Source organism: Phyllostomus discolor, chromosome 6, assembly GCF_004126475.2.
Source record: "Phyllostomus discolor isolate MPI-MPIP mPhyDis1 chromosome 6, mPhyDis1.pri.v3, whole genome shotgun sequence".
Lineage (NCBI taxonomy): Eukaryota > Metazoa > Chordata > Mammalia > Chiroptera > Phyllostomidae > Phyllostomus > Phyllostomus discolor.
The window spans coordinates 148,099,818-148,126,771 of NC_040908.2; the positions used below are offsets into that span (position 1 = coordinate 148,099,818).

At 40.9% G+C, this 26,954-nt stretch overlaps 1 protein-coding gene across 3 annotated transcripts in view; it reads left to right on the plus strand.

Moving 5' to 3' along the window:
- Nucleotides 1-26,954, plus strand: part of TRIM44 (tripartite motif containing 44) — a 112,776-nt gene that overhangs the window by 23,034 nt on the left and 62,788 nt on the right. For all 3 annotated transcript variants that reach the window (XM_036029249.1, XM_028516751.2, XM_028516752.2), the window contains exons 2-3: nt 4,786-4,863; nt 24,817-25,056. In XM_036029249.1, coding sequence (XP_035885142.1) covers nt 4,786-4,863; nt 24,817-25,056 — 318 coding nt within the window. The remainder of the gene's footprint in view (nt 1-4,785; nt 4,864-24,816; nt 25,057-26,954) is intronic.

The following is a 26,954-nucleotide window of genomic DNA, read 5'->3' on the forward strand; positions in this document are numbered from 1 at the left end:
ATCCCTCCTGAATTTTTATCTGCCACACCTGGGTGTGGCACCAGCCCATTCTGTGTCTGTGCCCCTCCTACCAGTGTGGATGGACGTGGCTTCTTTAAATCTGTAGGTGTCAGACTTCCATTCGACTTGATTTCTGACTGATTTGAGTGATGGTTTTCTCTATTTTAGTTGTAATTTTGATGTGGTTGTGCAAAGAGGCAAGCCATGCCTGCCTACACCGCCATCTTCTGGTATGTGTTTTTTGTAATTTACATATAATCCTTTTATCCATTTTGAGTTTATTCTTGTCTGTGGTATGAGTTAATCTAGTTTCATTTCTTTTGCTTATACCTGTCTAATTTTCCTAGAACCATTTATTGAAAAGACGTCTTTACTCCACTGTATACGCCTGCTTCCTTTGTCAAATGCTAAATGACCATCTAGGAATGGGTTTATTTCTGGGCTCTCTGTTCTGTTGCATTGATCCATAAGCCTGTTTTTATGCCAGTGCTGAGCTGTTTTGATTACAATGTCTTTGTACTATAATTTGATACCAGGTATTTTGATCCCTCAACTTTGTTCTTTCTCAGTATTGCTGAGGCTATTCAGGATCTTTTTGGTTCCATATATATTTTTGGAATATTTTTTCTAGATCTGTGAAATACGCCATTGGTATTTTAACAGGAACTGCACTGAATCTGTTGATTGCTTTGGATAGTATCTTCTAATTCATGAACATAGTACATGGTTCCACTTATTTGTATCTTCCTCAATTTATTTTCTTAATGTCCTACAGTTTTCAAGTTTATCTTGTATTGTTGATATCAACCTCTTCTGTTGTATGTTTTAATCTTTCTTATTTGCATCTTTATGATTCTGGTTTTGGTATTTACTAGCTGTGTAATTTGGGGATATTGCCTGATTTCCATAGAACCATTTTTTTCCATTGAAAAGTGTGGACACACCGCTTCTTAGTTATTTTGTTACTGTGAAATGCCAATGAAAGATTGTATGAGCTCTGTGATTTTTGGGTTCTTCCCACCATTTTTTAATTTCCATCAGCCATTTTCTCAAATATAAAGTGAGACCACTACTTTTTAGGCTTATTGTGAAAGACCAATGGAGAAGCATATGAAAGCACTGTGGAAAGTAAAGACTGTCTTTACATGTAAGGCCTTTTTGTTTTTCTCTTGTCTTTATTATGAGTCATCCCTAGGAGTTGGCTTTTGTGAAGCATCCCACAGATTGATCAGACTCTGAGGGGTGGGGTGGGTGTTACAAAAAGCACTTCTCTCTTTTTTATTCTACACGCTCTTAGTGGGGGAAAGAGGTGCACAAACAAGGCATGCTTACATTGAACTCCGTATTCTTGGAATGCATTGTGTGGGATGGAGGCAGAGAAGAGCAGTATCAGGAGAATCTCATTTCTTTACCTCTCACAGTGCTTGCCCCAAGGACTGACATAGTAGAATCCTCCCATTTATGGAACCAAATGTCTGCAAGTTTAGAATTAGCTTGCCTTTTGTTACTATTCTGGTCTACTTCTCGATTAGAATGCAGGTTTCAGAGGCAGCTGCTCTATTCCACCGTAGTAGGGAAGTGTGAGAGTACAATCTCCTGTTCCCATTCCCTTTTGACTGATGACAGTCCTCTGCAAACCAATAATTAACTAAAGCATGTTACCACCGTACAGTTTAGGGATGATCATACTCCAGTACCACCTTAGACCTAGACAGCCCTGTGCCGCTGCCCTACACCCCGTGCTTTACAGTGCTCTCCTTTGGCCATACCTGTCTCCTGGACCACTCTCCAGGTACTGAGGACCCAAGGATTACCAGACAAAATGTCCTGAACCTACTTCCAGGGCCTGCAGAGTCCCTTTCTGAGTTCATCCTCCCAGAGATGGATCAAGCCATTAGACTCCGCTTTCCTAGGTCAGGGTGGCTAAGGACAACTACTTGAGAGGGATATTACCAGAACTTTACTAGCTTGAATGTCTGTAATAACGCTTCGTGAGGTACAGGAGGACTGGGGTGTGGGAGGAGAAAGAAAAGGTGTACTGAGGGCCCAGGGCCCTCCCTTTGTACTGCAGCCCAGTCCTGCAGCTGTCAGGGGCAGGTCTGCCCAGAGGAACCTCTCCCTTCTGACCAACTGCTTCTTTTATGGTTTCTTAAAAAAAAAAAAGCCATAGAGAAAGGGTTTTTTCACCACCCGTTTGCAGACCGAGTGTAGCTGCCTCAGTGTAGACCCCAGGTGATCTTTGAGAATACTGCTCAAAGAGGGTGGGGTGGGGAAGTGGAGTGGGGACTTTCCCGAAGGGTGAGTCTGTGCCTCCCCGCTGTCTCTCCCCTGGGTAGGCCGTGCTGCCGATGCTTTGTTAAAAGGAGAAGGGATTCTGCTGACACACTGCATTTTTATGAAAGAAGGCTGAGGGTTCCCTTATCTCCCCACACAAGGCTCATCTGCCTGCACACATGCTGTCTGCTTCTTAGGGATTCCTTTGTCGTTCTCTTTCCTTTCTGAGTGTTTTAAGGCAGTTTCATGCATTCCTTTCTGTTCTCTAGGGCCAGGGGGAAAGTCATAATATATCGGGGCTCTTGCTGAAGAGCTTCAAATGGGCGCTGGCAGCTGGGATGTGGGGGAAGAGAGCTTTCCAGGGACAAGTGACCTGCGGGTTTAGCCAGTGAGAAGCAGGCGAGAAGAGTGATATCACCAGACAGGCTTTATTGTCTGATCATCTCATAAGAGCAGAACTGTGTCTGTCAACTTAACCCTTTTTTAGGTACAGTGGGTCTCACCCACACTCTGGTATGTGACCTCTAGATTTAAATTGGTGAAGAAATGTGGAGAGTTGTAAATCACTATTTTTAAAGTACAAATTATTAAAATTGAGAAACATAGCTAAAGTGGGAATGTCAATCAAGCTGTGTTTGGGTCTCAGTCTTAGTCCTGCTACATCAGACATTTTCTGTATAGGCTTGGGAGAGAAAGGAGGTTAAAGGGTAAAAAACGATTTAGCCTTTAGTCTATTTTAATCTGTATGACAGGATCTTACTGAGTACGTATTTCCTGTTTTGGAGGAATTGGAATTGGTTCTTCAGGTTTGGGAAAGGTCACTGATTCCGTAGGCAATTTCAAGCAACAAGATATTTGTAGTGTTTGTTTATATGGTACTTCTTTTTTGCCCCCCCCACCCCCCACTAAAAATGGTAACTGTTTTACTTCTTCATGCTTCCTTTTTGTCACTGGTAAAATGAGGGTGATGATTCTACCCTACCCCATAGAGGAGTTGAGATTAGAAAATAAAACTAATTCATGTGGTTTCAGATTTTGCTACACACGTTTTATTATTGGGACATTCATGTCTTAAGATTGTATGTTCATTTGTTCCTTTGTTCAACAGACTTTTTAAAAAACTCTTTTGATGCTGGGCACAGATATGGAGATGATAGATGTAGTTCGTACCTTTAAGGAACTTGAAACATTGTGAGGAAGATAGGCAATAATAAAAAAGTCTCATACATCTATTGTGTGTACCATGTGCAAGGCCCTGTTCTAAGGATATATTATCTCATTTGGTGTATATTAGCTCATTTAATATTATTACAACCTTATGAAGTAGATATTGTATTTAGCTACATATTATAGACAAAGAAATCAAGGCACAGAGAGGCTAAGTGACTTGCCTAAGGTAACACAGGTAGTGGTAGAATGGGAACTTGAATCCAGACCTTGTCGTTCTGTCTGTGTTCTAAATCTCTGCTGACCAATACAGTAGTCAGTAGCCATACATGGCTTTGGAGCACTCAAAATATGCCTAGCCAAATTGAACTGGGCTGTAAGTGTACATTTCAAAGACCTAGTATGAAAAAAATACACAGAATACCTCATGTTGAAATTGCATGTTGCAGTGATAATATTTTGGATATACTGTGTTAAGTTGAATACATAAAACCTAATTTCACTTTATTTTTGTGGCTACTAGAAAACTTAGAATTACATATGTGGCTTGTACTTGTGGCTTACATTGCATTTTTTGTTTTATGTTTTTTACATTGCATTTTTATTGGACTCTGCTCCTCTAAGTCGTTAACAATGCAATAACATCAGTAAGCTAGTGGGAGACATTCACTGAGCACTACTGTGTGCCACATACTGTGCTAACACCTTTACAAACACTACTTTACTTAAGCCTCCAATAACTGTTTATTATCTCCATTTTATGGAAGGAGGGGAAAGTTTTGAGAAAGTCAATAATTTGCCTGAGGTCAGTCAACTAGCGAACGACAGACCCCAAATTTGAAACCATTTATGTCTGACTTAAAAACCTGTACTCAACCAGCACACGGTGGTACCATTTCCAATTATATCTCAGGGCATTTTTTTGGTGTTTACTTTGTGAAGAATATTTAATATTGCATTCTTCTGTATTGGGTGTGTAGAAGGTCAAACTAGAAGTCATTGCATCATAAAACAGGCACCCCAGAAGGAAATCTCTTCTGCAGGGCCTCGGCCCTCGGCGAACACTGGCGCAATTGGGCGCTGACATGAAGCAGCCAGCCAGCCAGTACAAATTGTCTTTAATTTTCATCCCAATAGTTCTCTCAGGTCACTGGGCAATTTATGTCTCGGCCCTCTTTATCCATAGAGAAAATGAAGGGCAATGCAGCTCTCCCTGGTCGTTTAGTTTTCTTGGCTGAGAAAAAGAAAAAATTGCTTTCTGTTTCATTGTCCCATGAAACGCTGTTTGTGATTGAGAGAGCAACAAAATGCTGTCTAATGACTCCTGACTTTTCTTTTCTCTAGAGCAAAGATTCAGGCGGATTAAAGGCGGCGATGATAGAGTTGGTGGAAAGGTTGAAGTTCAAGAGCTCAGACCCTAAAGTAAGTATTGTTTTGGAACTTATTGGATACTGGTATCCCCAAGTACAGGTATCCCCCACTTTCTGAAAGTTCACTTTATGCCACTTTGCTTTTATGAAAGACCTACATTAGTACCTGTTGTTGTTGTTTTTTAAAAGATTTTATTTATTTATTTTTAGAGAGAAGGGAAGGGGAAAGAGGGGGAGAAAAGCATCTATTTGTGGTTGCCTCTCACAGGCCCCCTACTGGGGGCCTGGCCCACAACCCAGGCTTGTGCCCAGACTGGAAATTGAACAGGCAAACCTTCACAGGCTCGTGCTAAATCCACTAAGCCACACCAGCCAGCCAGGGCTAGTGCCTGTTTTCACTAGCTGAAAGAAATCCAAAGAGAATTTTCACTTTTATGAAGAAAAGTGAAAAGAGCCTTCAGCCGTTGTTTTGCAATGAGCTGTTGCAGAGGCAGCACAAGCCCAAGCAGCAAGTGGCCCCGCCAAGCTCCTTCCTGAAGAACTACACTCAGCATCTCAGCATCAAGCTGCTATAGCTTTGAACTGTGTCTCTGAGCATCTGTGTCTTATCTCCATTTATTTTGTGCATCCGTTAGCAAGATGTGTCATAAGGCATCAGAAAAGCCTGAGAGAGCTCCAAAGGGTGTTACGCTGAGCGTAAAACTGGCAATTAAGCATCTCTGGTATGATTTGGTAGGTAATTTTGGGGTATGGGAACACTCAAAAATTTTTCCATATAAATTAATGGTAATTGCTTCTTCACTTTATGCCATTTCAGCTTACAAAAGGTTTCATAGGGACAGGAAAACCTGTATTTCACTCTCCTTGAGCTAAGTTTGAGGGATGTTAACAGTCATCTATCAGCATACTGCATCAAGATCTAATTAAGCCTGCTCATCAAAAGCAGTGTTCTGATGTGGGTAGAGATAAATCATCTATTTTTCCCTTTCTGTATTTTATGACTTACAACACATAACCATTGTTTTCCCTGAACTGCAGACAGGTGCATTTTTAATCTTCCTTTACCAGGCCTTTGAGACTATTGTCCTCTGTGTCCATTAAATTCAGCCAAAGGCATCTGAGATACTGATCAGCTTAATGCTGGGAACTGGAACAGGATCCAGACCCATCCAGTTGGTGTTCAGCATTAGCATTTTGTCTGTCCCCAACTTACAGGAGCCAGCTGCCCCTGCTAATGCTTTTGTCCTCATGACCTGGAGTCTGGTCTGGGAAATGCTTTAAGCTTCCCAGCTTTCTTTGCAAGATGTTGGGGGCTGTAGGATTGATATTCTGGGAGATGCCATACCAGGATGGTGGTGGACTGGGAACTCAACATGCTGGAGGGCTTGTGACTAACACAGCGTCCCTTCTCCTACCCAGATACTTACTGTGGCACTACCTGGCAGTGGTGCCAGCTGGCTCTGCCTGAGAGTCAGAGCTCCTCACAAGTAAATTGGGAGAGGAGTGTGATTGTTTGATTTTTGGTGTCTCTTTTCTTTCCTTTCATTTAACGTTCTTTATAGGTAACGTAAGACTAGCACTTCTTGAACACATACTAAGAGTCAGGCACTGTGCTAGGAGCCTAACGTACTTGTAAAAATAATTGTGGTAAATATATGTAGTGTAGTTTACCTTTTTAACAATTTTTAAGTGTACACTTCACTGGCATTAAGTACATTCAAATTGTTTTCTAACCATGACTACCATCCGTCTCCAAAACTTTTTTATCTCAAACTGAAACTCTGTACCCCTTAAACACTAACTCCTTATTGCACCTCTTGCATACATGTGACTACTTTAGCAACTCCACAAAGTAGCTTATTATTCCCATATTATTGATAAGAACACTGAGGCTCAGAGAGGTAGGGTTATTTGCCCCAAATCTAGTGTAATTTAGAGCTGGGATTCAAGCTCTGACACCAGTGCCTGTGCTCTGTCTTTTATATCATGTTGCAGAGCAAGCCCTGGGTTTCGTCTGTTTTCCACCATGTAATCACATTGTGCCTCTTTTCTAATCTGAAGTGCTATGTGAGGCAGAGCCACGGAAAATGATAGGCTTTTCAAAAGTTGGCTGCAGCTACCAAACACAAAACAATTTTCTCTTCATACAGCATTAAAAGTATTGGGGCATTAGTAGTTTTCTTGTCTTCAGGTATAGTTAGGGTTCTAGAGGTAGAGAGTATCTTGATAGATAAACAATTGGGGTAACTGTTATCACTTTCTTTAGCTCAGTGTAAAGAGATCCCTGGTATAAGAAGTTTTCCTTTAGTGAAGATGAATCAATTAATTATTAAAGATCTCTGAAAGCTTTTTTTTCTGGGTTTCTCTGGTTTCTGGGACAACAGCTATACTGAAAGAGACAACTGTATGTTTTGTTTCTGACAAATACAGGCAAAGCGCTTTGGGATCCTTTATGAATGCATGTAGTACTTCTGGTGGGAAACTTGCCAGAGGTGAAAGAATTGAGTGGTCCTGTGAGAGCAACCCATGGAAGCCTCAGGATTTTCCCATGATGCACCATAAGCTAAAGGATATTTGTTAGGGCCTGGCTTGATCTTGGATATGTGAATACACAGTCACCTCTCTTTTATCTTCTCTTTATCTTGCTCTGCATTATTTTCCACCAACCAACTTCATTTTCAAGCCTCTTTCTAGTCTCTCATATGCATATGCTGTGTACACTTGGAGCCAGCTTGAAGAAGGACATTGTAATTATAGAACCTGCCAGATCACAAAGTGAGGGGTGGCAAAAAACAGGACACTTAAATACTTAATTTCTGCAACAAAGAAAATGTTCCCCTCAATAAACTGGTGTCTTCCAAGAGAGTTTTTAGTCTATTCTGTTTTCCCTTGGAACCTCACCATTTCCCCCACTTTTTTTTTTAAGTTGGCCTATTTAAGAAAGGCAGAATCTCTCAGCCTTTATGACTTGTCATTTCCTGGTACAGCAGCTTTACACAGACCCCTGATCGAGTCGTGGAGCACTGAGCGCTGTCTCTGCCTCACTTCCTCTGCGCTTCCCTGAAGCGGCACGGAGCTCGATTAGTCCAGGCGCTGGAGTCTCCTGGGGGCTGAGTTAATTTCTACCTGCGAATTTTTCCAGAGAGGAGTGGCAGATGCCTAGATTAACCATTTTTTAAATTTAAAAATAATATATGCTTATAGATTAAAAAAAGACAGGTACCTATAAAGGAAAAGTAAAATGAATTTCCCCCAAGTTGACCACTTTAACAGTTTTTCTTGTAACCTAGACATTTCCATGTGGAAATACACTTCTAAGATTTTTTTACAAAAATTACACTATACCTATAGTTTTATTACACAGAGTATCTTAGACATTCTTCTTTGTCAATAATATAGACTTAATTAGATGCCTCATTTTGTTGAAAATATCTACCACACACCCTCTTTTCTTTCAGACTACTAGTTGTTAAAGTTCAGCGTGCATGAAATCACGAGCAGGACTGATGAAAAGACAGTATTTGGCCACCCCCTGCCCCGGGTTTACGGATTCAGTAGGCCTGGGGAGACTAGAGGCTGTATCAGACCTTGGCTATGTTCCTTCTGTCTTGTTTTGATTTTTTTCATTCTTTTGAGCGAATAGCTGTAAGACCCCTCATGAATAAGTCCAAGTGATTTCAACTTTGAAAAAAAATGTAAATACATAAAAATCTAGGTTTAGAAAACAAACACATTGAGCCAAGGTAGCAGAGGAGTAGGGGAGGGGGGAGAGAGGCGAACTGAGTAGTCAGCTCAGGCTGCCTGAGATGACAGGATATCATGTCCAGTAGAGAAATGGCAAAGCCAAAAAGAGGGAAAGGAGACCTGATCGGGATTTAAGAGGACGATCAAGGTCCACGCCATGGTCTAAGACTGGGCTGAGTTATAAAACCAGAGGAACAGGAGACATCCAATTCTAGACACAGCGGTGAACCCGAGGACAGGAATCAGCCCAGGATGGTTGGTAAGTAGGGCACAGGACCAGAGGAAGTTGTGTGCATGCACGTTGCTATGGTGAGCCCTGTTTCAAAGGGATCGTACGTCCAGAAATCTAGAACTTTGTAGACAGTGGAAAGAGATTGCTTTTAATAACAAACATTGTCTATTTTGTTTAATTGGAAGTGGTCTTTTCAATGATAAGACATCCTAATGTATTTGACACGATCCAGTTTGCTAACATCTTTTTCAGTCCAACTTCCCAGAAACATTTATTGCACAAAGTAGGATTTTTATCTATAGATTCCTTATATTTATGATACACTTTAGGGAAATTAAAAGATGTAATAAATCTGTGTGTGTGTGTGTGTGTCTGTCTGTCTGTACTTGGATTTTTAAGAAATTTAAAGTGTTGAGTTTTTTACAGCTTGCCTTTGTAGTGACTAGGCAGTTATCTTTCACAGTTTACCCAGAGGAAACTGAAGCTTGGAAAATACATAGACTCTGTTCCCTTCCCTCTCCCTGCCCAGTCTCTCAGAAAGCATTGAACTAAAAGCATAATATGCTAAGCTCATGTAAACTAACCTCTCACTATGATGTTAATAACAACCTGTTACACACTGGTGGTTTTCCATTTCATCTGAGATATGCTGTTTATCATTTCCTATAGCTGGCATGTTTGAAACAAACACAGTTGTGTGTTTCAGATTCATACTAATCTTATAAGAAGTTATCCTTTTTAAAAAGTGCCTTCAGACTTGACCCAAGTGGTTCACATTATTTCGTCTGACTGGAGTGGTATTTATTACACATGGAGTGTGGTCATACCAAGCCTGAAATATATCAGGGTCTTTCCTCATTTTCTTTAGTCTCTAAAGATAGTCATACTGAAGTGTGAGACAAAGATTTGTCTAGCAACATAAAATTAGCTAAATGGATGTGATCATTATTTTCTTGTTTTTATTTAGCATATACATAGAATTTTATAATTACAAGGGAATTTTACAATCCGTTTTAAATAGCTGACATCGTTAAAGTAGAACACAGCCCAGTTCTTCACTCTCTTATGCTAATCAGACTCTTGCTAAAATGACAGGTTTTGTACGTACAAATAGTAATGGGTGTGTGCAAAACCTAACTGGATTTCTTATTAGTAGTGTCCTGTTGTTCACCAGGGTCAAGCCCAGCCTGGTGCTGCTGGTCCTTGCGGGGCCACAAGACAGAAGAGCATTTTCTGAGGCCGTGTTTATTCAGCCAGCTGAAACAGAATTGAAGTGCCTCACTTATCAGGTTGATTCATTTGGAAGTGTTCCTTTGGTTAGAAGGGTATTATAATTATTGATCTCTTTCTGCACTTTCCATATAAAAGAAGTAAATGGTAATCTTACAGAGCGTGAATTGTGTTTATCTCTGTATCTTTCAGCCCCATTAGCATGGTGCCTGGCACAAACTAATAGCTACGCATTATCTTACTACAGCACCTATGAAAATATTTGCCCTGTTTTATGGGTGAGCAATACAAGACTTAGAGGGGTTAACTAGCTTGCTAGTAAGTTTTGAGACCAGGATTTAACTTCAGATTTCTCTTACTCCATGTTCTTCACTGCATGTTGTTGAGCACATGGATGAGTAAATGTGTACACACATAGCCTGCCGTCCCTGGCAGCGTGACTCTTCAGTGACCACTTTTCCTCACGCCCTTCTTTCCCCTCCCTTTCCTGGATCCTGCAGTCACAGTTCCCCACAATCCTAGGGTCCCAGACCTGGAAAAGAGGCTTTTCCCATAGCAAATGTGGGGCAGTGGCAAAAGAGCCACGCCAGCTCCAGAGCATCTAGCCCCGGCTAAATGAAAAGCTCAGGCAGTGCTCAGTAGCTTCCCCTTATTGATGGAGGACACCAAGTGGGAAAAATGTTTGTGCTTTCTCAGGTTCTGTCTAAGCTCTGAGGCATGGAATCCTCGCAGAAGCGAATGCGGCCCCTTTTTATCCTCTATATCCTCATGGGCAGCAGAAATAGGAGAAGCAAGCTCCTTGCTGTCCTTCACCATCTCCCTGGCTTTTTTTTTTTTTTTTTTTTAAGATTTTACTTATTTTTAGAGAGAGGGGAAAAGGAAGGAGAAAGAGAAGGAGAGAAACATCGATGTGTGGTTACTCCTTGCACGCTCCCTACTGGGGACCTGGCCCGCAACCCAGGCACGTGTCCTGACTGGAATTGAACCAGTGACCCTTTGGTTCACAGCCTGCGCTCAATCCACTGAGCCATACCAGCCAGGGCTCCCTGACTTTATCAAAACAAAACAACTTCTTTCTTCCTCTGTCCCCCAGTTATGAAAGTAATAGATGTTCTCTGTAGACAAATGTGGAAAATTCAAGTAAGTATAAAGAAGAAAGAAAAAAATCAGCCATTCTTCTGCTCCCTGCAATGGTTTGTCGACTCTGAATACTTTTAAAAATACAGATTCTTGAGCCTCATCCAAAGCATCTAGTTTGGTAGTTCTGAGATCTGCTTCTTAATATGTAGCCTGGATCATTCGGATGCACATGGTGAATACATCACACCTTGAGACATGCTTATGAAAAAATTGGTTAATATTATGGCGCTTCATCTTTCAGATAGAAAATGGGCTTTGCCTTTCAGATAGAAATAGTTATACATACACACATATATAACTATTATGTGTATGCACATGTAGTTTGTATCCTACTTGTATCACCTGTTATCATTCCTTATAAGTGCATGCACTTTTATCATAGGAATCTAACTCCAAATTTGAACCCCAGTTTAGAGAACTAAAATCCTGAAGACACCCTGTTGTTATTGCCAAATAAAAGTTTCACTTATAAAGCATTTTTGTTTTCTTCCTGATAAGCAGATTCCGTGTGGTTTGTTTCTTTTACCTTCTGTTTTTTGTTGTTGTTTTTTCCCCCTTAAGTAAGTGTGATAGAGTCACAGTCTGAGGCACAGTGGTAACTGAATTAATGCAAAGTAAAATACAGTCACACAGGCAACCCAAGCTATCCGTTTCACAGCATCTGTCTCCCCACTGGTCACGGTGTCGCACGTGATGTGCCTGAATGAATAAATGTAGGGCTCAGTGGGAAGTCTTAGGCCATCCGTTCCAGTCCACCTCCTCCCACTTTGTAGATGAGGAACTAAGGTGCCAAAAGTAAAGGTTTGTGCCGGAGGTCACCCAGGCAGTGTTGGAGGCAGAGTTGGAGCAGTTTGACAGCTCTTGTAAAAAGGGCTACAGCTCTGTAGTTTTCCCCAATAAAGAGAAGTTTTGTTCATTTGGCTAGGATGTAGAAAAACTGAGACCTTCATAGATTTCTGGTGGGAATGTAAAATGGTGCAGTCACTTTGGGAAGCAGTTTGGTAGATCCTCAAAAGGATAAACAGAGATGCCATTTAATCCGGCAATTTTATTCTTGGGTATCCACCCAAGAGAAATGAAAATGTATGCCCACACAAAAACTGCATACTTGTTCATACTATGCAAAGTGTATAAACAACCCAACCGATGAAAGGGTAAGTAAAATGCAGTATATCTGTACATTGGAGTACTATTTGGCAATAAAAAGAAATGAATTACTGATAAATGCTGCATCAAGGAGAATCCTCAGAAACATGCTAAGTGAAAGAAGCCATTTACAAAAGACCAAATATTGCATATTTCCACTTATGTGGAATGTCCAGAATAGGCAAATTTGTAGAGATAAAGGGTAGATTTGTTGATGTCTGGGGCTGAGGGTGAAGGAGGGATGGGGTTTGCGGGGTGACTGTAATGGATAAGGAGTTTCTCTTTGGGTTGATAAAACTCTAGAATTGATTGTGGTAATGATTGCACAACTCTGTGAGTATACTAAAAAAAAAAAAAACAGCTGAATTGTATACTTTAAATGGGTGAGTTGTACAACAGGTGAATTATATCTCAATAAAGCTGTTGAGAGAGATATTTACTATCCGAGTCAATTTTTTCAGCCCCTCACTTTAAGAGTCAGCTGTGAATAGTCTTTTTCTCTCTCTTTCCTCTCTGAGACCGGGATGAAGGTCAGAATCCTGCTGTTAGTCTCAGTTGGGGGGGGGGGGGGCGGGGGGAGGCAGTATTTGACAGTTACTAAAAGCTCAGGCTCTGGAATGGGACTGCACTGGGACAGGTCCCATCCAGGGTTGAGTGCTTTGAGATCTTGGGCAGATCCTTTGCTTAAACTCTCCATTTCACAGGGTTTTTTGTTTTTCTCTTTTCAACTGCAAAATAGGGGATAATAGTACATACTTCATATGGTTGTTAGGAAGATTAAATGAGATAATCCACTTAAAGTGCTTAGTACAATATCCTGTGAGCGGTGGCTGCTTTTTCCTAGTCCTGAGAACCACCCTGCTTCCAGAAGAAAGGCAAGAGTACGTGGGGGCAGCTCCCCAACCAGCCCCCAACCCCCAGCCCTCAGCCCCATTGTCCAGGAGACCTTCTAACCCTTGCAAAGAAAAATACTTTGATCAAGTAACATTTCCCAGGGTTAGTGACACAGATTGCAGGTTTTAAAGGGCTCTTGCTATCTCTTTGACTGATAATGACATGAAAATTGAGTTACATTTTCATAGTTGGGACCTCTTGGTGCTGCTCCCTGGCCGACTGACTGACTCTGGGCCTTGCACGGCTGCCTGGCCTGAGGGTTAGTTCAGTGTAGCTCTGTTACCTGTTCAAGCCAAGGGAGTGCGCAGCTGTGTGTCTGTATATTCCCAATAGCAACAGGAAATCAATGCAAATCAATTATGTTTATTATTATGGAGCAAATTCTAGTTAGCAAAACTGCCTGGTGCCAAATTAAATGAAATTAAGAGTCACAATAGAAATTGTGTCCCATTTAAGAGACACATTAGGAGCTATATCCCCACTTTAAACACCACTGAGGTTCTTGTTCTCTTTTTACCTCCCCTGCCCCCCTGCAGCGTTATCCTTTGGTTTGTCTCTCCCTGTTGGAGCCCCAGAGCTCCTAATGGAAGCACTGTGGAAATCGACTCGAGGCATTTTAAAACGAGGGTTGGACATGGTTTCTGAGCTGCCTGGTGAGCTAGAGCATTGTTAGAAAGCAAAGGGATTGAGCTTTTAAATGGCTTAATAAAATTAATACATTGTGATGTCCTTCTCCCCCAGTTCCAGCTCCTCTCGGCACCAATAGAAGACTTGATAATTTACTCTGCCAAAGCTTGAAGGGCTGATTACGTGGCCAACATAGAGAAGGGAGTGGAGCTGTCAGGACTCCCCATACCAGCCACGCTTCACGTTTCCAGTGCAGGATTGTATTTGACATTTAATTTAGGAGCCTAGATATAATACTTTACTGCGATAATAGTGATAAAACCCACCCAGACTTTTATTTAAGGGCCTCCTTCTCCCCTGTCCCTCTCCTTTCCCCTTTCCTGTTAGTTCAACCTTTTGTTCAGCTAGGAAATAAAACTGAGGTTTGCTCAAGAAAAAAGATATTTTCTTTGATAGATTAAGGCTAAAGTTATACAGTGCAATTCCCGGTCTACCTCAGGTCTGTATGCAGATGCTTGTAGGTACAGGTACAGTCTTCCCTCTATACCCACAGGGGATTGGTTCCAGGGCCTCCATGGCTACCAGAATTGAAGGAGGCTCCAGTGAGCCTCATGTAAAATGGTGAAGTATTTGCATATAGCCTGTTCACATCCTCTGGTATACTTTAAATCATTTCTAGATTACTTATAATACCTAGTACAATGTAAATGCTATATAAATAGCTGTTATACTATACAAGCATACCTCTTTTTATTGCACTTCTGCTTTGTTGTGCTTCACAGATGTTGTATTTTTTACAAATTGAAGGCAAGATCCTCTACCAGCAAAAAGATTATAGCTTGCGTTATTGCAGCACTTGCGTGGGGGAGGGACAAACTTTCTTCTACCCTCAAGATTCTTCTGGCTGGTCTAATGATCAAATGCACACAAGACAGATCAGCAAGAGAAAATGACCAAATTTAATACATACATGCGTGTGGGAACCCTGCAGGTTCAGAGGTAGAAAAGGGGGATTGAGTTATACAGGATAATCTGAGCTAGGGATGAGGTAGAGTACCTTGGGGGCCTCAAAGGATCCTTGCAGGATGATTAAAAGAGCAGATATTTAGTAAATAAAAGTTTGCCCTGCTCTTTAGGTGGGTCGAAAAGTTTATCACTGATAATCTCTTATGGGCAAGGTCCCTAATTTGAACTCTTCTGGGTAAAGGGAGGAGAAGAAATTTCTCTTGAGCCTGAAGGTAAAATTGCCTTTGGCTCAAAACAATCTGCACATCACAGAAACACATCTTGGAGTGACTCTGAACCTCCCCCCGAACCCCCCACACACACTTTATTGCAGTGGTCTGGAACTGAACCTACAGTATACCCAGGTATGCTTGTATTCTTTAGGGAATAATGACAGAAAAAGTCTGTACATATTCAGTACAGACACAGATCATAGGCCTAACTACGTAGTGCACACCAGCAGCAACATAATTTTTTTTCCAAATATTTTGATCACTAGTTAGTTGAATCTGCAGATGCAGAACCCTAGGAACAGAGGGCCGACTGTAATATAAAATTTAAGAACCATGCCTCTTACCTGATTGATTCTGCATTTAGCCAGAGGGCAAACTCCATCTGGTCTCTGTGGCTCTGTAGAGAACTTCCATTCAACCCAGTGATCCACGTGATGACTATTCCCTTGTTGAATGGCCTGTTTACTGCTATAGCGGGTGAAATAGATTCTGTGATAGCTCCTTAATTTCTAACTCAACCTGTTAGTCACACATTATAATCCCCATTTTACAGATGAAGAAACAAAGGTTTAAGAGGTTGAATGACTTGTCCAAGGCCACAGGGCTGATGAAGCCAATACGTTTCCTTTCTATGATTGCTATATGGAATTAGTAGTTACAGGAAGTTCTTAACTTTTTACCTGTAGAAGATGTATTGGGAGTAGAATGCCAACATAGAGTTTGTTGTAGACTTTCAGGGGGAAAATTATTTTGAGCATGACACAATTTTATGGTGAAAGAGCATAGATATTGGAGTCCGATGACCTGGGTCTATATAACGGCACTTCTCTCTATCACTTAATCTGTCTGAGCCTTCAGTTTCATCTGTAAAAGAGGGCTAATCATATTAGATTTTTGTTAATGTGTACCCTGAAAACAAATTTTTGCAGAGGAGATAAGAAATGATGGATGATGATTGGTATCATGGCTTTGAAGGTCTGAAGAGTATTTTAGCCGCTGTAGTCATTTTATGAGCCCTGTGGTTCTTAGATAAGCAGATGGTTAGCTGAAGTGGGTGTAATAGCGATTCAGTCTGCAAAAGAGAGAAAATGCAGTAAGTCTTCAGTGTCATCAACAGGTTCTGCAACTTTAAGTGAAATGATGTATAATGAGACAAGTTTTACCATAAGCTGTTAGATATAAACAAGAGTTAGGTTTCTATGGCATCTCAGCAACATTATGATGAAATGACGTTATTAATTGAGAACCTGCTCTATGGGAGAGGCAAATTGTGAGATTGAGGAGCTGACTCTATCTACAGACTGGGCGTAGGTGCTGAGGAGCAGAATGTGACCTGACTTTCTGTGAAGTAGACCATGTCTGATCTTACCAAACTAGAAAAGGTAGCCATTTCTCCCTGACAGCCTCTGGCCATTTACTGAAATTGAGGGTAAAGAGCTACTGATTGACATCCTTACTCTTAAATGCCTAGGATGTGTGAAGAAGTCCTTCCTGTGTTCCTTTGGGAAGTTAGACTCTGTGCTCCCAAGGGTGTAGACTCTCTTTCTCTTAATTGGGAGCCCTCCGTCTGTGAGAGCTCAGTCAATACCACAGGAGAAACACCCAATAAATGTTCGCGGTGACTGTTGTTTGCATCGGTTCTGCTGATGTTCCTTTGTGCCCAGAGAGTCCTAAGTTGTTTCCACGTATTATTTTGTGTAAATGTCACACAATATCTACGAGAACAATATCATTACCCCTCTTTTTAAAATGAAGAAGCTCTTACCTTTCTGAGCTTCAGAGCACAGTTAGCAGAGGCAGTCACTACTCAAACGTCTTTTCTCTACCACAGCTGTAAACTATAAAACAGTAAAACTACAAGCTTGACTGTTTCCTCTGTAGCAAAAAAGATGCAGACAACACAAAACCTACATCTCGGCCCCCTTTCCTGAGCATTCCTGGTGGTGGGCAGTTGTTTGGGTTTCGTGGTTTCGGTAGTTTACAAATAGCTGTAGCTTTGCAGGGAAGGTGTGTACTTAGAATGGATTGGAAGCGGAGGGGAATTACTTTAATGTTCAGTAGATAAAATGGCCTTTCTTTGTATATTCAAGTCTAAGATGCTTAAAATAGCATAATTTCTGTGCATTTGCCCCCTGAAACTTTCAGCATCAGTTTTTACCTCTGACTTCTTAGGCAATAATTCCTGAAGCAGAAGCTGCCTTTCTAGTTTATGCCCAAGTTATGGTGAAAAGAAAGCAAGAAAACAAGGTGGATTAGAAGTTCTTGCTCTTATTCTTGTTTGTTACAGGTCCTGGGGTTCTCTGGGGACTCATTTTTCTACTTTAACATTTCTATAAGGGAGTTACCCAGAATTTTTTTCTGTTCACTCAGGAAAAGTGATGCTCAGAAGTTGGTGATTGCTTTCTTTATTGCCACCCTGGGGTCAGGCAAAGAGAGAAGCATCTTAAGAGCAAGCAGTAGTATTGATTCAAAGTGAGTCCAGCATCCCATTGAACTGTTCTCTGGTGCCTCCAGTTCAGTACCATGACACTGGCTTGCACATCAAGTTGTCCTGACAATAAAGTCATAGCAGCAGACAGCATGAATAAGCAGCCTTGCGAGGAGAGGATGCTTAGCAATGGTTCCATGGCCATAGTGGTTAGATCTCCATCTCTCACACTAAGAGCTGCTTGTTGTTCTGCTGTGGCTACATCTCTCAGATGACTGGGGGCACACAGTTGTGTTCTGCTTCACAGCCGATTAACAGATTCAATTCAAGTGTTTATTAGGATCTTTCAAGTGCAAAGCCTCTAGGAAACATGGTCCTGAGCCTCTGATGTTGTGTATGTGCACACACGTGTGTTTGCGTGTATATTTATGTCTGTGTGAGGGAGGGAAACCATGAAAGGGAAGAGATTCAGAAGAACCATATTACAGAGTTGTGTGCATGAAGCTGTTAAAGAACGGCCGAGTACTTAGGCTCACGTGCCAAAATGTATTGTCTCAGGAAGAAGCACTCCAGTAGAAATAGAAGGCTGGACTATTCTGACTGAAATATAGGGCTGCTATCTGAGAGAATGTTATTCTGAGAGGCAAAGCCAAGCCAAGGACTAGATAAGGAAAGGTAAGGTTTAAACACCAAGGAAGAGAGAGTGAGTGGCACATGTAGTTACTAAGTCTGAAGGGTGAAAGGTGGGATTTGAGGTCAAGTATAGAAAGCCAGGAATTCAGGGCCAAGGGAGATGAAAAGGAGAGAAAGCTATTCTAGAACAAGTTGGAGGTGTGATAAAGATCCTAAACAGTTTCTTTAAATCACCCAGAAGCTCTTTGTGACTTAGAATTTTGTTTCGGCTTAGTGGTACAGGCAAGTGGGACTGGATTACAGGGCCCAGGTGGGGTAGGCTGGTGATACTGAGCATCTTTTCTGTGCTTATTTGCCTTCTGTGCATCATCTTTGGTGCAGTGTCTGTTCACATCTTTTCCCATTTTTAAATTTGGTTGTTTTCTTATTGTTGAGTTTTAAGTGTACTCTTTGTATATTTATCAGATGTGTCTTTTGCAAATATTTTCTCCTAGTCTCTGACTTGTCTGCCTATCTTAACACTTTCTTTCACGGAGGAATTTTTTAATTTTAATAAAGTCCAGCTTATCAATTATTTCATGGATAGTGCCTTCGGAATTAAACCTAAAAAGTTATCCTACCCAAGGTCATTTAGATATTCTTCTATGTTACCTTCTAGGAGTTTTATAGTTTTCCATTTTCCATTTAAGTCTGTGATCTATTTTGAGTTAATTTTTGTGAAAGAGGTAAGGCCTGTGGCTAGTTTCTGTCTTGTGTGTTTGTCCAGTTGTTTCAGCACCATATGTGAAAAACACTTCTTTTCTCCATTGTTATTGCCTGTCCTCCTTTGTTCTATATAAGCTGATTATACAAAGTCTGTCCAGAAAGAGTCCAGCCATAGTTACTATAACGAGAACAGTTTGTGTGACATTGATGTAACCTGGCAGCCAAGAGGAGTGGACTGGAATGGGCATGAGTGAGCAATGACTTCACTGTACTAGTCAGTAGGAGCAGTGGACACCATTAAGTGAGCATGTGTTATGTGGCCATCACATTAAAAATGAGTGAGCAAATAGAGCAACAAATCTGTGTCAAATATTGCATGAAGCTTGAACATTCCTCCATGGAAACTATTCAGATGATTTAGAAGGCCGTAGCTATGGGCAGCTGGTGATTGGCAGCTTCATCACAACAATGTACCTGCTCATGCATCACCTCTCATGCAGAGTTTTTTTGGCAAAACATCAAATCACTCAGGTGACTTTGCTCTCTACATTTCTGGCTTTTCCCAAAACTAAAATGACCTTTGAAAGGGAAGAGATTTCAGACTGTCTATGAGATTCAGAAAACTAGGACGGGGCAGTTGATGGTGACTAGGAGAACTGTGGAGGTCCCAAGATGCCTACTTTGAAGGGGACTGAGGTGTCATTGTCCTATGTACAATGTTTCTTGTATCTTCTTCAATAAATGCCTCCATTTTTCATAACACACGACTGGATACCTTCTGGGCAGACTCATAGTTATGTAGATCTATTTCTGGGCTTTCAGTTCTGTTCCACTGATACATTTGTTTGTTATTTTACTAGTACCACACTGTCTTGATTCCAGAAGGGTTTTTTGTTTGTTTGTTTGTTTGTTTGTTTGGTTTTGGTTTTTGTTGATTCACATTTTCTGCAAAGGTGATTATGTTTTTTGTGAACAAAGACAGTTTTATTTCTACCCTCCCAATCTGTAAACCTTTTATTTTCTTTCTGGTCATTTCATTTGATAGGACTTCCAGTATGATGTTGAAAAGGGGCAGTGTCAGGATACATCCTTGCCATATTTCTGATATTAGCAGGAAACCTCTCGTTTCTCACCATTACATTAGGTGTTAGCCGGAGATTTTTATAGATGTTTTTTATGAAGTTGAAAAAGTTCTCCTCTATTCTAGTTTGCTGAGAGTTTTTATCATTAATGGATGTTAGATTTTCTCAAATGCTTTTTCTGCATCTATGTATGATCATGTAATTTTTCTTCTTTAGACTATTGATGCGATAGATTATATGAACTTATTTTCAAATGTTGAACGACCCTTCCATACCTGAAATAAATCCCACTTGATCATAGTATGTAAATTATTCTTACACACTGTTAGATTTGATTTGCTAATATTTTATTGAGGAATTAACTTTTTTAAGCTGCATTTAAAAATATCTATTGTTGAATAAAAATGTGTTACATATTACTATGGAAAACAGACAAAGAAAAATACTTTTAATCCCATCACTCAGCAGTAACCACTCTCCAATGTTTTGGTCTATATTTATAGTCTTTTATGGTAGAAAGAAGAGTAACAGCAACTTCGTTGAGTGGATACTTGAAGTAACTAAGTGGCGCCCGGGGTAGAAGTCCCGTGGTGCTCTGTTAACTACATGGGGGTGACAGGAGGAAAGAGGATATAAGTGAGTGCTTCTGTCTGGGGCTTCTGATGAAGATAAGAACAACGGTTTAAGGAAGAGACTAAATGTACACTTGAATAGCCTTTTCTCTACCCTTCTCAACACCCCACTGTAGAACCCCAGCAACCCAGCCCCCTCCATGGGTTGTCAGGAGAGTGTTGGGTAGCACTGGCACTGCGGGTAATGGAATGCAGTTCGTAGTGCACATCTGCTGCGTTTCTAGGCTGCTGGATAATTTCCCAGCCCTTAGGATGGGCAGTCGTTTTATTCACAGGTGGTGGCTTTTCCACTCATACTCAGAAGATAGAGGAAATGGGAGGTTCAGCCCTGTGCTAACAAAGGACTCTGTCTTCCTGCTTGTGGATGAAGCTCTGCGCTTGCCTGCCCTCACTGGAGCCTGACAGGGGTTTGGAGGGAGTTCTCTTGGAGTAAAATTAAAATGCCAGAATAAATACTGGAGAACCCTGCAGGAAATTTGGTTAATAGAGCAAGTATTTTTGAAATTTTCAATCAGTATAGACTCTGATACTTTTTGTGTGTGTACCTTCCTGCTCCTGACCCTGGTTCATCCTTCTCAGTTTATCTCAGCAGCAGTTTACTGGAACAGATTTTCCTTCAGCCTGTGTGACGCTTTCTAGCTAATATGCTTGTTGTTTTTGTAATCTGCCTATAATAGAAAAGTAAATAAAACCTTCGTTTCTTACAGGCCAGCTAGCTAGGAGTTAATGGCTTCCAGCTCTGTCGAACACATTGAAAGGGGTTGTTTTTAGGTACAAGTTCTTAACTCAAGGTTTTATGCGTTTAATTATGTATGTGTAAAGTGCCAGTCTGCATGCCTCTTGGGTGCAGCCTAGCTTAGAAATGTTAACTACAGGAGCATATAGACAGTACCATGGGATGCGACTTAGCTGTTCAGATGTGCATCCTTTATCCCAAGATTCACGTGGTGAGGGTAACATCCCTCAACAGAAGCAGCCCGTTAACTGAGGAAACATCTTAATTAAGAAGAAATAAATCTGAAGAACCCAAAGCAGGCAGTAAGGGGATCATTAGAGGAAATATGTTGCAGAAGAAAGTGTACTGGACCGTCCAGGGGAAAGTTGGTTTCTAAACCTGACGTTATCACTCACTTCTCTCCGGCCTTTTCCCCTCTCCTGTACAGTGTGGCGGTCGGACACAGCTCTCATGAAAACAGTCAGATGTCCAATAGTTAGTTCGGACCATTCCCAAATAAGCCACCAATTTTTTCAAATTATAATACTATGCTTAAGTAATGACACAGCTTTTCACCCTAGTGCAACTGTAACAAAGATATATCAATACGTGTGTAGCCTTGGCCCTTAAGGTTTCAACAACTTAAGGGCCAATCAGTTGACAAAAGGGAGAAAACTCCTTTTAGGTTTCATCCGTGTAGAGAGGACACAGGTCCCTTGGGTGAGATTTTCTTGGAGACCAGTACCAGTGCCCTAGGGAGTTACTTTAAGGCGGAGGGGGAGGATTTTTTTTTCACCAGAGTAGCTGTACTTTTGGCTCTGTTACATTTTGGGGTGAAGGAAAGGGACGTTCCATGACTTTAAGAAGGTTTGGCAATTTCTATTAGATGCTATATAAAAGGAACATCACCAGTTTTATCATTATGTGATACATCTAGCCTTCTCTATACATATGTAGAATTTTCTCTTTTTATGTAGTACCACATGCAATATTGTCAGGAGTATGAGCCTGTCACTCTCACCTTTGGGGAGCTATTGGACAGAGGCAAGAAGCCCTAAAGTGCCCACTCAGAGAGGATGTCAGTGGCTCCCAGGCAGCAGGTGCTGACAGGAAGGGCGTCATGCTCTTGGAGAACTGTTAAGTTTTTAACAGAGTTGATGGCAAGGCAGTGAAATGAGGCCAGAAAGGGGATTTGAAGAGCTGCTTTACTCCTGCCATTGGAGAACCAGAATACTGAACCTGCCGCCATGTGACCGATCCCAGGGAGTCTCCTCTGTGGGCCCTGAATTAGAGTGCCGGGACCCAGAAGTTTGTTCTTACTGATTTGAACTAACTTAGAGAATACCTGTTTGTGAATTAGTAGAGAACTGGAGTACGAAGGAGGCATTAAAGGTTTTATAGAGTGGATTATTCTGCCTTTAATTCTCTTTTCTAGCTTGATCTGTATAAAATAAAGTGTGCCATGTTGAAAAACCTATGTAAAGCAATGAGAAACAGAAAACGTGATTTTTTCTTTAAACGGCAGTTTATTCACCCACTGCAGTGCAGCCAGCCTGGCCCACACCTTCCTTGGCTGTGATGGCAGCTTCCCAACTCCCGGCCTCATGTGTACGTGAGGTCTAGTAAAATAGGTTGCCAGTCAGTTTTTATTGTGACCTTTATTTTTAGTCACTTGGAACTGTTGAGAGTGTTTCTTAGGCGTTCAGAAAAGTTCATCCCTTAGCTCAAGCTTCCTTGGTTTAGTCTTTAAGAGAAAATCCTAGATCTTATAAGACCTAATTTATTTCAAGGCTAGAAATCCATTGATAAATGATCACCATAAAGCATAAGTCTTGAAATACATTAAAAACTAAAAGGAATTATAATAATCAACACAATCATAGTTCTTGATCTGGTATAGAATTTGCAGGATATGAATGACATTTAACACTCCCCTCCCTGTTTCCTCAGAACCCAGGAGAGCACCTGCAGGGAGCATATGAACTCCCGAGGGCTATGTCACTGAGTCACTTGAGGTGTGAGCAGATACGTGTCATGCAGGCCTTATTTTGCATTGACATTCTTATGGCACTGTTACACAAGTGGCTTAAAGTATCAAGCCTCTTTCCATTTTTAAGAGACCAATCAAAAATGGATTGATCTTCCCTCTCAGTTAGTCTTTCTCTTAATTTCCTGTCCGAGGTTTTTCCAGTGTGACCTCCCTCGGGCAGACTATTCTAGTGAACAGAGCACCGGACTGGGAGCAAGAAGGCTGGAGTCCCCTGCGTCTGCTGCAAGTTTGCAGCCGTGCCTTTTTCCTCACCTGTGAGGGAAAGGGGCTCGCACAGATGACAGCCTCCTTCTCTCTGATCTCTAAAACTGGTTGTTGGTCTCCTTTCCTCTGCTGCCCTACCTCTTCCCTGTTCCCCGCCTCGGCTACCCAGTACGCACAGTTGTTTAACAATACTCGTAAAGTAAATGTGATTATGAGGAAATGTCAGAAAATGCAGTTGCTGGCAAGACAAGCAGTTTAGAAGTTCTTATTTTGGTAGTTTCTCACTTGGCCTTTCTTATGCCCTAGCCAATTTAGCCTACAGTCATAATTTATTTGGTTTGTACAACTGTTGTTGCAAAATAAAACAATAATGTATTTTCCTCCATCAGAAAGTAAAAGTTTAAACACTCAATATTACCTGATACTGGTGAAGCTATAAGGGAAATGCTTACTTTCACACGTTGTTGTGGGAGCGTAATTGATGTGTTGTTTGTGGAGAGCATTTGGCAGTATCAGTTAGTGTTTTTAGGAGTACATATGAATTGACCCAGTGCTTTCAAAGGTCTCTAAAGAAACTTATATGCGAAATTAAGAGGCATATCTAAGGATATTCATTGATATGTTATTTGTAATAGCAAAAAAAGGAAATGTCCTGTATTTCCGTTAAGAAGGGAATGTGTGTATATATGAGATATTTATGCATTTATTTATATATTTGTATATACAAATATCCATATTTATCCTCATCATACAGATATTAAAACTAGTACAAAGAATAAAGTTGCTCTGTGGGTACTAAAATATTTTAAATAAAAGCAAGACACAGGTCCATATGTGTACTGTGATCCATTTATATAAAAACAACATAATTATGTAGATAGATATAGGTATAGATACATAGAAAAATGGCTGGAAGGATACATGCCAAATTGTTAAGAGTAATTTTCCTCTAAAGAGGGAGATGGTATAGGGAGGGAGAGAGGAGGAGAGTTTCATTTTTCATATGTACTCTTCTATTAAATTTTTAAAAAGTAATTATGTATTACTGCTATAGAAATAAAAAGAAAATAAAAAAAGAAGATAAAGAGTTTCTTCCTAAAGAATGAAAGAGGCAAAAAAATTAGCAGGAAATTTATCAAAGATGTTAGGGGAGCATTATTTGGAGGATATTCCCAAGACTTCGGTATTCAGTAGGAACCAGGGTTTGTGTTTTGGCTGTGACTGCCTGGCACTTACAGTGACAGCACTCACCTTCCACTTCTTTGTGTGTCCAACTGACTCTTCTTGCTTGTCTGTGTGCTACAGGTCACTCGGGACCAGATGAAGGTTTTTATACAGCAGGAATTTAAGAAAGTTCAGAAAGTGATTGCTGATGAGGAACAGAAGGCCCTTCATCTAGTGGACATCCAGGAAGCAATGGCCACAGCTCATGTGACTGAGATACTGGCAGACATCCAGTCCCACATGGACAGGTTGATGACTCAGATGGCCCAAGCCAAGGAACAACATGATACCTCTAACGAAGCAGCTGAGCCAAAGGCAGAGGTAAAGGAGATGCCCACAATTGTTAGTAGCAGGACAAATAGGAGGTCTGCCTGCCATGCTTGTTAGCTCTGGAAATGCTGCCTTATGGTCCTTAAGTGTGAATGAATTGAGAACTTAGCCTGGTATGCATCCCCTATGGAAGTACGGGCCTCTGGAGCCTGCAGCCAGCACTGGGCCTGGCAGAATATTTGTCCACCATGACTTAGAGGCATATAGTCACTGAGGGCAAATACTAATCACAGTTAGTGAGGAAAGCCAGAAATCAGGGCCAGAGAAAAGAGCTGTTGACAGATCCCAAATCATAAAATGATCCTGTAAGTAAAGTAGTCATAGGGGTGAGGACTGGGCTGAATGAGAATAAGTCAGCAAGTAGGGCATAAAGCAGGTCAGAATGAATGATTTTGGGTCTGACTCTGTATATGGTGAAAGGATTCTTCAAGCTGGTTTTTATATGGAGCCGGCTACATAATTTGGGGGCATAACTGCTGGATTAAGAAAGGTATGTGGGCTAGGACATTGCAACGATCAAAAAAAGACAGTGTGAAAAAAAGGCATAAGATAAATGTTAAATCACTGTACAAGGAATATAGTCATTATGTTCATTGTTATTTTTTAACCAGATTAAAGGGTCTCAGACATTTTACCAAACAACATGTGTGGGCATTTAGAATCCATTTCTAAAAATAATTTAAGGCAGCCAGTTTTAAAAATATATAAAATTTATAACATATTCAGCCACTGGGGAGAGGCTGTTGTTTGTCAGATTTTATACCATTATGTTGAAAAGTCTAGTTGGGTTTATGCTAGATGGGTTTAGGGTAAGCCCTTCTAGAAGAAAGCCTAGGAGATTCTTGTGGACTTTTCAGGACTTACTCAATAAGTTCAGCTTTAACTAGCAGCCTTGCCTCGGCCCAGGAGAGCCTAACCACAGAATAAGCAAGTCAACAAATGAGCCAAGATATAACCTAGGAGGCAGGTATTGTCCGAGCCATCTGATAGGAAGCGTGAGAGATCACTGGACAGTCGTCCACTTCACTCATCCAAGGTTCTTGATTAGTTTTCATGAATTCATGAAAAGAATAGAGTAGCTCTTATTCTTTCACTCCATTCTCCTCAGAATTAAGACAGTGTGTGCTTATGTAAATTTCTAGATAGGAAAGAGATCACTTTATAGTCATCATTTCATTTAATCCTTTAATCAGCACTCATTCTCTCCATTTTACTGATTGGATCTTGAGATACAGAGAATTGCAGAGAAACTGGCACAGCAGTGATATTTGGGTAGTAGAAAACAGAACCAAGATTCAGATTTAAGTCTATCCTATTCCATTGCCTGTACTTTGTCTCTATTCTGTTGAAAAGAACCAGTGTCCTAGACAGTTTTGCATTCCTAAGACCTTTTACATTGTGGAGGTGGTCATATTGTGTCTTAACAAACAAAAAGTTCAGCCAGAGTTAAGCTAAGTGTCATAATTCTCCCTAATTCTCCTGAAATTAGACCCTTACATTTATTCTGTGTGTTAATTAGGTTGTTTTTCAAAAATAATGATGTATTTTGAGAGGTGGCCACTTCTCTTTTATTTTCATTTTAATAAATGAATTTAGTGCTTCTGGTCAAGATGGAGGCATTGGTAAACTTGGCTCACCTCCTCATACAACCACAGCAAAAATTACAGCTAAACCACAAGACAGCTGTCACCCAGAATTGTCAGAAAATTGAGCTGTATGGAAGTTTGACAACCAAGGAATTAAAGAAGTCATATTCATTCAGATGGATAGGAGGACTGGAAACATGGAGACACAGAAATGCAGAGACACAGAACTGATGGTCACACACCCATGTGTGGTGGATAAAAATCGGGAAGGATATCTTGACAGCAAGGGACCCCAGCCCCACA